This window comes from Limulus polyphemus, unplaced genomic scaffold, assembly GCF_000517525.1.
Source record: "Limulus polyphemus unplaced genomic scaffold, Limulus_polyphemus-2.1.2 Scaffold3338, whole genome shotgun sequence".
In the NCBI taxonomy this organism is placed as follows: domain Eukaryota; kingdom Metazoa; phylum Arthropoda; class Merostomata; order Xiphosura; family Limulidae; genus Limulus; species Limulus polyphemus.
The window spans coordinates 35,183-49,900 of record NW_013668948.1 but is presented as its reverse complement, the minus strand read 5'-3'; the positions used below and the strand labels follow the sequence as shown (position 1 = coordinate 49,900).

Sequence of the window (14,718 nt, the reverse complement as noted above, 5' to 3'; positions counted from 1 at the left end):
GAAATTAAAAAAAATTAACAAACGTAGCGCTTATCAACTACAAGTAAAGAGGCTTTTTACGCTGAATTAATAAAACTTACATCTCCGAAAGTATTGAACTCTGGTTTATTTTTTTTAAGAGAGAAATAATCGCGATAATCTTCAAACGCCTGTTCCCTCCCCCACTTTCAAGTTTATCATTATTGCTTTAACGTTTCTATAACGATTATCGACACTTACATCAAATAGCTTTAAGTAGTTATGATGGAACCTGTATTTATCGGACTTAAAAACCTTGAATTTAAACGCAGAGTTTATTTGTTTCAGAATTTAGCGCAAAGCTACACAAGAGTTATCTGCGCCCAGTCGTCCCTAATTTTGAACTGATTGACTAAAAAGAAGAGAGCTACACAACGGCACCAAACGCCAACTCTTGAACTACTCTTGTCTTACCAAATAGTGATATTTGGTCGTCATTTTTTTATAGCGCACCCGGGGCCTCAAAGTGCGGAACACGTTTTTTGTGGCAATAGGACGCGAACCATCAACCCTCGGATTCACAGCCCGAGTATCATAACCTCTACATCACGAAAACCGAAATTTATAACAAATGAAATACAAAAGGTAAACGGATGACTTATTTAAAACTCGATAAACAGTTTCATTATGATATATTTTTTCAAGTTATTTTAATTTTCAGCCAACACTTTTTTTTCTTCTTCTGTGTTCCAAGTGCTGAATCTCAACTCCAACTGAAACCAGTTTTTTTTTTTTTTTAAAGAATTGTTACAATTTCCGCTGTAGCCAACGCCTACCTCTAGCTAAGGCACCGATGACCTTGTGTCGGATCTAAACTGTAGTTTCATTAAAGAATAATGTAAAAATAAAACCATATCTGTTCATATAATATCACCACATTGAGATTGTATTTGGTCTCAAAAATGTTTTCGAACAAACGTAGCTGAACACAAACAATAGAAAAATTTCGAAAACAGTTGCACAAAAGAACAGGTTTGTTGTTTTTTTTTCTTCACAGTTTCTGAAGTGCAGAAACTTGACTCTTAACAAAGAAGCTATCTGTGACAATCCTTGAACAGCTAGGCCTAGTTACCAGTATTCGAAACACGAGAAGACCGAAATAGGACAAGTCATAGCAGTCCACCTTACATAAGTCATACAAGTACATTGGGAATGTAAACGTAGCCGAGCAACTAGCTTCGAGAGTCGTAGCAGTGACGTGGTATCGATAAAGAAGCCAGTTTTTGAGAATCGTCTTATTTCTTGATGTCCACGTGCATACCCTAACACAACAGATGTCAAAGTGACGATGCTAGGTTTCGTACATTAGAGGATACTTACAGAGTTCGAGATATAATAGTTGAAAATTCATAAGATATAGACTCGGAAAAACCGTGATTTCTTACCACCTTTATTTTACAAATAGCGCAGGATGAACGATTCACCCGTGTAGCAAGACTTGTTGATAGGTGTTGCGAACGGCACGTGCATTTAATTAAATACACACCAGAAGCGTATACTGAAAGTTCGAGCAGCTAGCCCGCTGTTTTCTTGCCTTATAGTTGTAAACTGGCTCGACAGGGGACACTGCGTGAAATCATCTTGTCAAGTAACCTTTGCATTCTGTTTACTAGTGTATGTAGTTACTAGTGTATGTAAAAAGTAAAGAACGAACTGTAACGTAAAGATTTTTTGTGGTTCTCTTTCCACATTTCTTTTCCTGATAAGATTACAAGGTAACCAAGTTACGCATTTATGTTATAGGCTTAATATACATAAAACGTGTGTTTAGCCTGTGTTTTAGTTTGTAACAGTGGTTTCCTTTGTATATGAATGTCTCCACATGCTATAAAACTTTTGTACATCACTTAAAAACACGTGGTAAATGTTTTAAAAGTAAACTTTACCACGCAAAGTTATATGATTAAACAATTTAGAACTCAGGCACGTTTGAAGATACAAAACGTTGGGGAGGGCAGTCATAAACGGATAATAATTGTCTGACAATCAATCAAAACGATTTAAATATTATTCAACAATAACAAGTACTGTATTGTACATCTAAGATACAAATTGAATTATTTGCTGTGTACTAGAAAATCGTAAATTAATTAATTATTGGGGACACGTGCCCCCCTCCCGGTTTTGAAATCTATGGAAATACGTGTAAATGCTTTACAGCTAATTTTAAGAGGTGCCCCCCAGTGGCACAGCGGTATGTCTGCGGACTTACAACGCTAGAATCCGGGTTTCGATACTCGTGGTGGGCAGAGCACAGATAGCCCATTGTGTAGCTTTGTGCTTAAATACAAACAAACTAATTTTAAGAATTATCATACAAAACCATATGATTAAATGATCCATGTGAAATTTGAACAAAATCTTTTTGCAACAATGTTATTGTGTATTTTTAGGAGACTGTTTTGAGGTCACTATTACCATAAACATAGACAATGTTTCATTGAGTCCTACAATTGCTATTTTTTTACTATATAAAATAATTATACCAATAAGGAAGCATGAGAGAAAATAAGCGTGACTTAAAAGTTGTATTTCGAAACTAAAAGTGTCAAGAATCGTCATTGGTCGATTTGAACAAAAAAAAAATAACTCCATCAATATAACGCATGATCAAACACAAAAAAACCCTCTATAATTACTCGTAAAAATGCAAATGCATTAAAAACAACCACTGGATCTTTGAAATACCTTTTTATTTAACTTATCTTTGGTTGATACCGGTTTCATGGTTTAGTACCACTCTTCCGTCCTACAAAGAGGAAACTTGAAACCTACTTAAAAGCTTTAATATTGTCTATGTAAATACTGTAAATAATTTACAGTTCTATACAAAAATAGAAAACGTTTTACAGCGAAACTAAAGAAATTAACATACTTACAAACCATCGTAAACATGAACGAAAACCCATTATTGACACATAAGAAGTAGAGGTCACTCATTAGGTTTACAAGAAAAAAAACATGACCTCTGTGTTTTAAAAATCAGGTCCAAAGATGCACGGCACTTTAAAAATAAACGCTTTTTTGTTTATCTGAAGTCGACCAAAATGGTATTGTATTTTTTTACGTTTTCTAATCGTATCATATATATCACTGAAAACTGGATGACGAAGTGAAATTAATTCCAACAGACGGCGCCTAACAGGTACTTGTAAAATTGCCAGTCATTGTAAGGTTGTACATCAATGTGAACTTTTGAATATAAACTCAGTAGTTAAACTAACCAGTATGTTGCGTAAATTTTGACAAAGTGCCCATGTATGTTAAGAAGAACTTCAAGCACTTTTACTTTTAAATCAAAAGTTAAACAGATATTTCCATTGGTTGCTGTGTCTTCTGTAGGTTTGTTTGCTGTTGTGTTTTTGCTAAGTGCAAAGATTTACAAAGGCATTCTGTGCTGTGCCACCGCAAAGATCGAACCCAACAATAACTTTATGGATTCTCTAGCCTACCATCGAGCCACCAGGGGCTCTTCTATGCGACGAAATTGTACTGAAGTTCAGATATGGCCAACGTTTTGGTCAATGTACTAAGATCTCAGTACATGGACCGAAACGTCGTCCAACTCTAAACTGTAACCAAAGGAGGTCTATGATGGTATAATTACGTTTGTCTAACTTGTCTTTAAAACAAGTCATTCTTAAAGGGCCCGAGTGGTTAACTTATCTGCCTGGGAATCCAAATATCTCCGGTTCGAGGCTCGTTACACTTTCAGTTGTGGATGCGTTATAGGACTGACAGTCAATCTCACTATTCAGTTAAGAGTATCCACTTCACGTGGTTGCCTTTCATCTGTTCCACAGCTCCAAATTAGAAACGGTGATACCTCAAACACGTGGGTCTTGCATTATAAGGGTAATATGATGTTCAGGGACACAAACAAACATCCAAAAAATTATTATTGCTCAGAAAGATACAAAAAAAAAGACAATCACATTTTGTTATATGCCCTTGATACTTTTAATTATAATCGCTAGTTTTTATTTTTCTTATGTTTTTTTTTTTTTTTAAATAGTATAACAACCGAGTTGGATGATCATTTGAAAACCTGAAGAACAGTTCCTGAAATAAGACCAAGATGAGGGAGACGGGATGTTTCGGATTTTTCCACAGACTTCGAAAACAGAAGGACAGTGGTAATTATTTTTCCTCTAATTATTTTTCATCCAACTTGCATGTTTTATGTGTTAGAATGCTTTCTCGATTTTACCATACCTAAAAGCAAATATGTTCTTGTAGTTAATTACAAAAACGAAGATATTTTATGATATAATAGATATAGCTGTAAAAACAGATGTATTAACGTGGTGTAATAGTTTTTGCTTTAAAAACAAATATATTCTTGCGATTCAACAGATATAGCTGTAAAGAAAAAAAAAAGAGATAGCCTTGTGGAAACGTTTGTTTGTAGTTAAGAGCAAAGCTACACAAATGGCTATCTGTGATTTGCCCACCACGAGTATCGAAACCCGGTTTCTAGCGTTGTAAGTCCGTAGACATATCGCTGTGCCACTGGGTAGCATAGCCTTATGGTTAAACAAATATAGCTGTAAAACCAATATATTCTTATGGTTCAATATATTTAGCTGTTGTATAAAAGATGTAAAAAGATGTTGGCCCAAAACAACAGTTAGGCTCCAAACTGAGACCCTCCCCCTCCTCAAGTGACACAACGGTACGGGTTTCGACACCCATGATGGGCAGAGCACACATATCTCATTGTTTAACTTTGTGCTTAACAACAAACAAACCAAAATTTGAACCACTAGATGGTCTGTTTGAGCTAACCTATCGTTTCTGATCATATAACCTGACATCAATAAGTAAATGTTCTTAATACTTTAAAAATAAGTATATAGTGACTCAATATTAACCCTATTTTGACCTGTTGGCAGTACAGATTGTACCTATCGTAGGCCACGTTAACACAGTAACTTCAGCTTTTCTATTCTGCCATTGAACTATTGTAACGAGTATCAGATATCATTTTATGGATTTCTCCGGCGTTATCATATGTTTCCATAAAAAAGCCTTAGCTACAACCTTTGACAGAAATTTAACATATTACCAGTTTAATTAAAAATTAAAAATTCATAAAATTTAAAACTTTAAGTTTTTATACAATTAGGACACGCCTCAAATCGAAATCTTAATCTATTTGAAATCAATGAATTAAAAATAAATAAAAGGTCAAAGTTCATATACAGTAATATATGGTTATATAAGTTTAACTGGTAACGAAAAACAGAACATTCTTCGACAACCAACGATGGCTTGGGTGTTTTCTCTTTTATTTTTTCTTGCTTAACTTCCCAGGATTTCTACTTCTCTAAACAAGATAAAAAAGTCATCCAAGTAAATAGTTTTTATTTGAAGGTAAAGAGCTTTCTTGTGATGCAATTTTAAACAAAATTCTTGTCTTTATCAGTGTATTTTCTGCATCACGATGAACAGGTAACTCAGTGCAACGCTGCAGTTTTTTAGTGCTGTATTTGATATTCTTTTTATTCCATTAAAGTTTATTAACAGGGCATCTGTATATTATTAATAATGTCAATAGGTGGCGCTGAAAGTGTAATTGGCAGTTACAGCATTAAAAAACAATAATTTAGCCTAGAAATGCTAGGAAACCACTTATAATTGGTCGATATTATTTGTACGGTCTAAATTACTTTCACAAAAAATAATTACAAAAATTATTATATAGAGGTACACTCTATACTGGTGAAATTATTATATAAAGGCACACTCTATAATGGTAAAATTATAATATAAAGGTACATTCTATAATGGTAAAATTATAATATAAAGGTACATTCTATAATGGTAAAATTATAATATAAAAGTACATTCTATAATGGTAAAATTATTACATAAAGGTATACTCTATAATGGTAAAATTATTATTTTAAGGTACACTTTATACTTGTAAAATAATTATATAAAGGTATACTCTATAATGGTAAAATTATTATATAAAGGTACACTCTATACTTGTAAAATAATTATATAAAGGTATACTCTATAATTTTAAAATTATTATATAAAGGTACACTCTATACTCGTAAAATAATTATATAAAGGTACATTCTATAATGGTAAAATTATTATATAAAGGCATACTCTATAATGGTAAAATTATCATATAAAGGTATACTCTATAATGGTAAAATTATTATATAAAGGTACACTCTATACTTTTAAAATTATTATATAAAGGTACACTCTATACTCGTAAAATAATTATATAAAGGTACATTCTATAATGGTAAAATTATTATATAAAGGTACATTTTATAATGGTGAAATAATTATATAAATGTACATTCTATAATTGTAAAATAATTATATAAAGGTACATTCTATAATGGTAAAATAATTATATAAAGGTACATTCTATAATGGTAAAATTATTATATAAAGGTATATTCTATACTGGTAAAATTATTATATAAAGGTATACTCTATACTTGTAAAATAATTATATGAAGGTACATTCTATAATGGTAAAATTATTATATAAAGGTATACTCTATACTGGTAAAATTATTATATAAAGGCACACTCTATAATGGTAAAATTATAATATAAAGGTACATTCTATAATGGTAAAATTATTATATAAAGGTATACTCTATAATGGTAAAATTATTATATAAAGGTATACTCTGTACTGGTAAAATTATTATATAAAGGCACACTCTATAATGGTAAAATTATAATATAAAGGTACATTCTATAATGGTAAAATTATTATATAAAGGTATACTCTATACTGGTAAAATTATTATATAAAGGCACACTCTATAATGGTAAAATTATAATATAAAGGTACATTCTATAATGGTAAAATTATTATTTTAAGGTACACTCTATACTAGTAAAATAATTATATAAAGGTATACTCTATACTGGTAAAATTATTATATAAAGTACATTCTATAATGGTAAAATTATTATATAAAGGTATACTCTATAATGGTAAAATTATTATATAAAGGTACACTCTATACTTGTAAAATAATTATATAAAGGTACATTCTATAATGGTAAAATTATTATATAAAGGTACATTCTATAATGGTAAAATTATAATATAAAGGTACATTCTATAATGGTAAAATTATTATATAAAGGTATACTCTATAATGGTAAAATTATTATTTTAAGGTACACTCTATACTTGTAAAATTATTATATAAAGGTACACTCTATACTTGTAAAATTATTTCCTTTATATAATAATTTTACCATTATAGAATGTACCTTTATATAATTATTTTACAAGTATAGAGTGTACCTTTATATTATACTCTATAATGGTAAAATTATTATTTTAAGGTACACTCTATACTAGTAAAATAATTTTATAAATGTACATTCTATAATGGTAAAATTATTATATAAAGGTATACTCTATAATGGTAAAATTATTATTTTAAGGTACACTCTATACTAGTAAAATAATTTTATAAATGTACATTCTATAATGGGAAAATTATTATATAAAGGTATACTCTATAATGGTAAAATTAGTATATAAAGGTACACTCTATACTGGACACTCTTCTATAATCCTATTCAATTGTAGATTTTAGGATCAGTATTAGTTTGTTTTGTTTTTTGTAGATATTACTTTATATTTAAAATAACTTACTATTAGTTGGTATGCAAAACGTATTTATTCCAACTGAAAGAAGGTGGTAGTGAACTTTAGTGAAACCCCAAAATATGCAGTAACAAAATGATTTTTCGATTAAAAATCGCACAGGAATTTCCCCCAAATTCTAATAAAACATACGGTCAAAAACCATCTTAAAGCAGACTTATTCTTGAAACAACACTCAAGACCTTCTATCTCAATGACTAAGGCTGCTAAAATATTGATAATAACAAAAAAGTTAATTTTCCGATTGTTAGACAAAATTCATCTCTTTGTTCTTCATATTGTTGTTATTATTCATATCATTCTTATTTCACAAGCCTACAGAAAAACGGCTGTGAATATTTTATTCAAACCTGGCCAAACCAACTGAAAAACCCCTGTGCAGGTCACAGAAGTATTTTCATGGTGATACTTGAAAGAGAAGTAGATATTTTATCAGTTTTTCATCACTGCTGGCCAAGTTTCTCTTCGTAGCCATTCAAGTACCGAAGGCTACAGCAAAAACGGCAAGGTATATTGCGCCAAAATCTATGCACAGCTACTAAACAAAGTCCTTCGAAAGTTGCAGAGCTATTTTTAATTTGATTATTAAAAGTCGAGATTTCCACCCTTTAAAATTTTCTAAGTTCTTCTTTGCTGAAACGTGGAAGCGATTTAAGCACCATTAAACTTATATTAGTCGGAAATGCTTTGTATTATACTAGTCAGAAATACTTTGTATTATACTAGTCAGAAATGCTTCGTTTTATTAGAGTAAACCAATTGTAAATTTATAACAGTGTCTCCAGCCTTATTATTACCGATTATAGTTTTAGAAGCCACTACAGAAAAATTTGATACGAATATTTGCTGAAACTTGGACAATAGTAATGAATGCAATATTGAGTATGCCATAGAATAGTTTTAAAAATAATTAAAGCGCCTTCATTTTTTCGCCCTGAAGAATTTCTCTAAGTCCTTCACTTTCTTCCACTGAAAAAATCTGGTGTTTTAATAATGCACATTACATGGAAAATAATTTGTGTAACTTAGACGGCAAAATTGGCTGGGTATTTTGCACCAAAACCTAGACAGATATACTGTATGAAACACTACAAATGTCCATGACCTATTTAAAGGTTGATTATTTTCCATTGAAAGTTGATTTACGTGGCTATAAATACATAATATATGTGATGTTGTTGTGAGCGGCTTCCTTTGTACTCGACGCTTGTTAAACGCGTGTTTACAAGAAACCTCAGGCACAAAACCACCTGGCTCAGTAAATAATGGTTGTGTGAAAAATAAAAGCCAATAGAGCAGTAAATTGTTGAAAAACATGTAACATTCAACTGAATGTATATACACATGTGGACATATGGACATACAAAACTTAAGTAACAAGATAATTTAAAATTGTTAATTTAAAAACGGGAATTGGAATCATCAAATAAGTACAGAAACAAGTTGAATCAAAACATAAAAATTATATTTTCAAGCCTACAACTAGGGACCCTGAAAAAGTTAACAAACTCAGCTGGGAATAGTGTCTACGTTATTTTCTCAAGCTACAAATCCCCATTTTGAGACTTTTGTTGTGTGCTTGAAGATATAATCTTTGCATTTTGATTCAGCTTGGTTCCTTAGTTTTTGACGATTCCTATACCCCGTTTTAAATTAACAGTTTTGAATTATCTTGTACTAAATATTGTCAAAAGATGGCTTGTCAGGAAATTTTTAGAATACAAATTTCAAACGAAAAACCATGAAAATTTCGCTCCACACTGGAGTCTTTCAAGCTTTAAAATAAATTTATTATTCGTGTTTATTTATTAATCCACATTAGAAAATATTGATATTTCTCTCCTGTATAATCAGAACATAGTTGTTTCCTTTCCTATGTAATTTAAATGTCATCATTAAGATTTATGTTACAAATGTATTTGGCACTTGATATCTCAAATTTAATTACTATTCTGATGTAATAAAGGTAAATATTTGAAAAAATTACAATAATTATATAACTACCGTTATTAGTAGCAATAAAGCTTAAAAGATGGGAGGACAATCGCAACATGTAATTTTAAGCGAATGCAAGTAACCCTTCTCCAAAATGCAAATCAAATATTTGCTTATGCTCTCTGTATAAGCTGTAAATTAATAATTCTTTCTTATTATTTTATTCGTCTTCAAATTAGCTGTTCCTTATTTCTTATTAAATTAATAATTCTGACGATATATTTCAAATCTGTATTATTGTTCTTGCATAGTAATTTTCAAATACATTATTCTGATCGAAACATTAGTGTATTTAGTACCTCCTAAAATATAGAAAATAAACCAGCTCTTAAGCAAAACCTCCTTCTACCCCCACCAGGTGGCACAACGGTAGGTCTGAGGGCATATAACGCTAAAATTCGAGTTCGATAGTCGCGGTGGGCTTAACAACAACAAACTGAAGTCGGCCTGGCATGGTCACCGAATATGCTTGCCCTTTCAGCCGTGTGGGCGTTCTAAAGTGACGGTCGATCCCACTATTCATTGGTAAAAGAGTAACCCAAGAGATGGCGGTGGGTGATGTTTACCAGCTGCCTGCCCTTTAACTTTCTTTAACGCTAACTAATATTTAGTTTGGCCATCATTACATCTTTGTGGCATTATATCCCCCTTTTTTTTAGTCTGCGTTCAAATGCCTTCTTTAGTACAGTTGATAATTTAGTCAATAGTAGAGTTCAGTAACTCCCATATTTGTTGTATGAGATTAATATCTGGACTTTGTGGTGGCCATTTCGTTCGTTATTTTTTAGGAAATGTGTTTGTGGTCATTTCATTATCTTCTCGAAATATAAAATTCTGACCAATCATCTTCTTTACAGGCGGTATAATATCATGGACTATTATACCGTGGTATTTATGCTATTCTATGATTCTACCAGTTTCGTGAAGATGGCTCACACCATTGCAAATATCTTACCTCAAAGCAACAGAAAGCTTCCTGCATGCCTAACTGTCAGCAACCTCTCATGTACTCTTCAGTGAGACCAAACAGTTTAAATGTAGACTCGTCTGTACAAAGTAGGCCTGGGGATTAGGGCGCTTGAATCGCAATATGCGGGTTCCAATACTGTCATCAAACATAACAGCCCTTTCAGCCTTGGAGGCGTTATAAGTGATGGTCAATCCCACTATTCGTTTGTAAAAGTGTAGTTTAAGAGTTGGCGATGATTGGTGTTGACTAGCTGCCTTCCCACTAGTCTATCACTGCTAAATTATGGACGGCTAACGTAGATAGCCCTCGTGTAGCTTTCCGTGAAATTTAAAACAAAATAAACTGTCGGAAGACTAGTTTCTTTGCAAACTTAGCTTTAGGCTCTAAGGACTTTCTTTCTGCTACCCTTCTTCAATGATTATTTTTCTGCTGTGTTTTTCCGACTGCACTTCTGTAAACATCATCTGTGCATGACTTGTTATTATTATCATAGACACGGCTTTTAACAGTTTCTGTTCAGTTATTCGGGGAATTTAGATATCCAACATTTCATTCAATTAGATTTTCTCTCGTTTCACTCCCTTGTCTGATATTATAGGACTGGATTTCTCTGCATCTATCCAACGTGTACATTAAAGTACATTAAACTCCACGCCCCCTAGTGGCACTTACAACGCTAGAATCCGGGTTTCAATACCCGTGGTGGGCAGAGCACAGATAGCCCATTGTGTAGCTTTGTGCTTAAATACAAATTAACAAACTTAAACTCCAAGTAGCATCATGTAAAAATCTGACCGTGACTCTATCTAAGGGTGTTAATTCTCTATATTTCGGTTTTGGTTTTGAATTTCGCGCAAAGCTACTCGAAAGCTATCTGTGCTAGACGTTATTAATAAAGCCGTGATAGACTATAGAGAAGGCAACTATTGTTTGTTTGTTATGGATTTCGCGCAAAGCTACACGAGGGCTATCTGCGCTAGCCGTCCCTAATTTAGCAGTGTAAGACTAGAGGGAAGGCAGCTAGTCATCACCACCCACTGCCAACTCTTGGGCTACGCTTTTACCAACAAATAGTAGGATTGACAGTCACATTATAACGCCCCCACGGCTGAAAGGGCGGTCATGTTCGCTATATTAGCTGTACTAGACGTAGTGTTCTGGAGAAGAAAAAAATCGACACTGTGCTACTTGTACCAGCATAAAAAACTCAGAAAGATAAAATATTACTCTTATCAATTAGTGACTGGTAAAGAAACTAAAGACAAAACGTGTTTGACAGTGTTGCACACCATCTTGTATTTAAATTAGACATCTTGGACAATTTGTTTTTTACTCTGCTGTCCACAATCATTTGTATCTATAATTTGTTTATTTCTCTTACAGTTAAGTGTGTAGTATATTAAAGTCATGTATAAAGTGGGAACACCAATAATTGTTTTATTTCGATGCTTTTTTTCCCCAACTTTTTAAACTACAATAGGCCCAACAAATACTAACGACAGGTCCGATGGGGTGCTCTATGTGTTTGTTTGTTTTGAATTTCGCGCAAAGCTACACGAGGGCTATCTGCGCTAGCTGTCCTTAATTTAGCAGTGTAAGACTAGAGCTTGGGCTACTCTTTTACCAACGAATAGTGGGATTGACCGTCAATTATAACGCCTCACGGCTGAAAGGGCGAGCATGTTTGGTAGGGTCGGGGATTCGAACCCGCGACCCGCAGATTGCGAGTCGAGCGTCCAAACCACCTGGCTATGCCGGGCCTGGGGTGCTTTGATAGATATGCAAACTGCTATACACGCAGTGTGTTCATTCTCCTTAGATATTTTTCATACTGCGTTTTCTAATGAATATCTTCTTTAATTAACAGCTATTAAGTTGTTTCGTTTTTCTTCTCTTTTTTTTCAAAACAGGGACAAAAATCATGAAGATTATGGTAATGTTCAGCAGTTCTAGAAAAAGCTGGAATTCGTATTCTTATTGTTCTTTGAACGAAGTGTAAGGCCATTCTGTGTTCTATTTTCCTGTTTCTAAGAACTTGACTTACTTTAATATAACATTAGTCTTACAACTTTCGTTATTGTAATCCAGACCTGTTAAGAGCCAGGAACTGTTAAGTCAGGAAAAGGCACGAAAAACAGTTCTAAGTACTCAAGCGTAATTATATATACATATATAATGTATTACATTAATACTGACTTCTGGAAGCAGGGCGTGACCTTGAGGTTAGAGTGTCGACCTGGAGATCAAAGGGTCACAAGTTCTAAATGTGATGCCACTGAACATGCCTCCTATTTCAACTTTTTGATGTGTTATAAAAAATGACAGTCAGTTTCATTATTTTGATTCAATGAGCGGAGCAAAGCTATTGTGATAACGAGGTTGCCAGGTTCCTATCCTGTGTTCAGTAGCTTAAAATCAGGAACGCTCAACTGAATCCTCAAGTCTCCGAACTGGCCGTTTCATCCTAGTGCCTATACAGTACCGTTCAGGTTAAAAATTCCGATTCCTGACTTTTGACACGATGCTAATTGTTTATTTGATATCTAACACTTAACTTGGAACTGGGTGCGACTTTGCACGTTCTGATAAGCTCTAGACACTATTAAGTTTACTTGTTTCGCTTACGTCCCTCCATCATTGTGTAGTTCAGTACCGAGAACCGAAACGTGTATGACTCATCCTAGTTTCACGAGGAACGGGAAGAAACGAAATCAAACGGATTTCAGGAGGAAATTGTGAAATGCTCACGCCGTGCTGTACTCGTTAATACGTGAGATTCCTATGCATGTGACAGTTTTTTGTTTTGTTTTATTTTCCTTAAATATTGTTGCGTCTCTGGTCGTTTGTTAATTTCCGGTATAAATTCTTTCCGAGGAACTTCAGCAATACAAGTACTTTCTTAAATAAAACTAGTTTATTCTTTCTCAATACAACTTTGCAATACACAGAATTTCCACAGTCATTTTAACTTAAACACACGCTATAATTCACAACGATTCACGCACTTTACTTACGGTCACTACCGCTCGCTTGACTCAATTATCTGCCTCTATATCTGTCTATCTGCAATTATCTCTCCGCTTTATTTGCCAGGCTTATATACTAAAAATAGAGGGCGTCTGGCAAACACTAGATTTGCCAGGAACAGTCATGATCCCTCTAGAAACTCATCACGTGTTACCAGAGTCACGTGACTTCCGCTGTCGTAACAATATTAACTAATTAGTTATACTGTATAATCAGAAAAAATATTGTCTGTTTATTGTTTTGCACAAAGATACACAATGGGCTATTTGTATTCCGCTCTCCACGTGTATCGAAACCCGATTTTTAGCATTGTAAGTGAGTAGACTTACCGCTGAGCCACTGGGGCAATCAGAAACAGAATCAACCACAATAAATTACATCCGTCAGAAGTGATTAGACCATTGTTTGGTTTGATGTTGAGTATTTGACGTTTCTGATGGTGAGTCTACGAAACTGGCAGAGCTTATCGTCATGAACCAAGTTCAGGTCGAAACTACACTTTAGTGCTCAATAATTCACAACGATTCACGCACTTTACTTAATTCAATTTTACTTGACTCAATTATCTGTCTCTATATTTGTCTATCTGCAATTATATCTCCGCTTTATTTGCCGGGCTTATATACTAAAATAGAGGGCGCCTAGAAAAGACTAGAGTTGCCAGGAACAGTCACGATCCTTCTAGAAACTCCAGCACGCTTGCTTCCAGCGTCACGTGACTTCCACTGTCGTAACACTGCCCCTTCCTTATTATTGTTCGTCCCGAACAATAGCCACTTACATTAAACCAATAGATAATTAACAATAACTTGATTAAATGAACAAAATTTACAGACACAAAATTAAAATTCAACAAAGTCTCTTAATTTTACGGGACGTAGATGGTACTGGTCTCCGTCTCGTTGGCTTCTGCTTCACGTGGGGTTCATCTGCTCCATCAGGAAATGTCCTTTTATCGGTAACAGTCACATCAGTGGTAGTAACTTCGTTAAGGGGTTCACTGTTTCCCTTATCAAAACCGGGTAGAGTTTCTTCTTCG

At 33.5% G+C, this 14,718-nt stretch overlaps 1 protein-coding gene across 1 annotated transcript in view; it reads left to right on the top strand.

Annotated features, from left to right (window-relative positions):
• Positions 1 to 1,254: 1,254 nt before the first annotated feature.
• Positions 1,255 to 14,718, top strand: part of LOC106469175 — a gene marked incomplete at its 3' end in the record, with an annotated part of 47,092 nt that continues 33,628 nt past the window's right edge. Inside the window, exons 1-2 of the mRNA XM_022397611.1 lie at positions 1,255 to 1,606; positions 4,034 to 4,154. Coding sequence (XP_022253319.1) covers positions 4,097 to 4,154 — 58 coding nt within the window. The remainder of the gene's footprint in view (positions 1,607 to 4,033; positions 4,155 to 14,718) is intronic.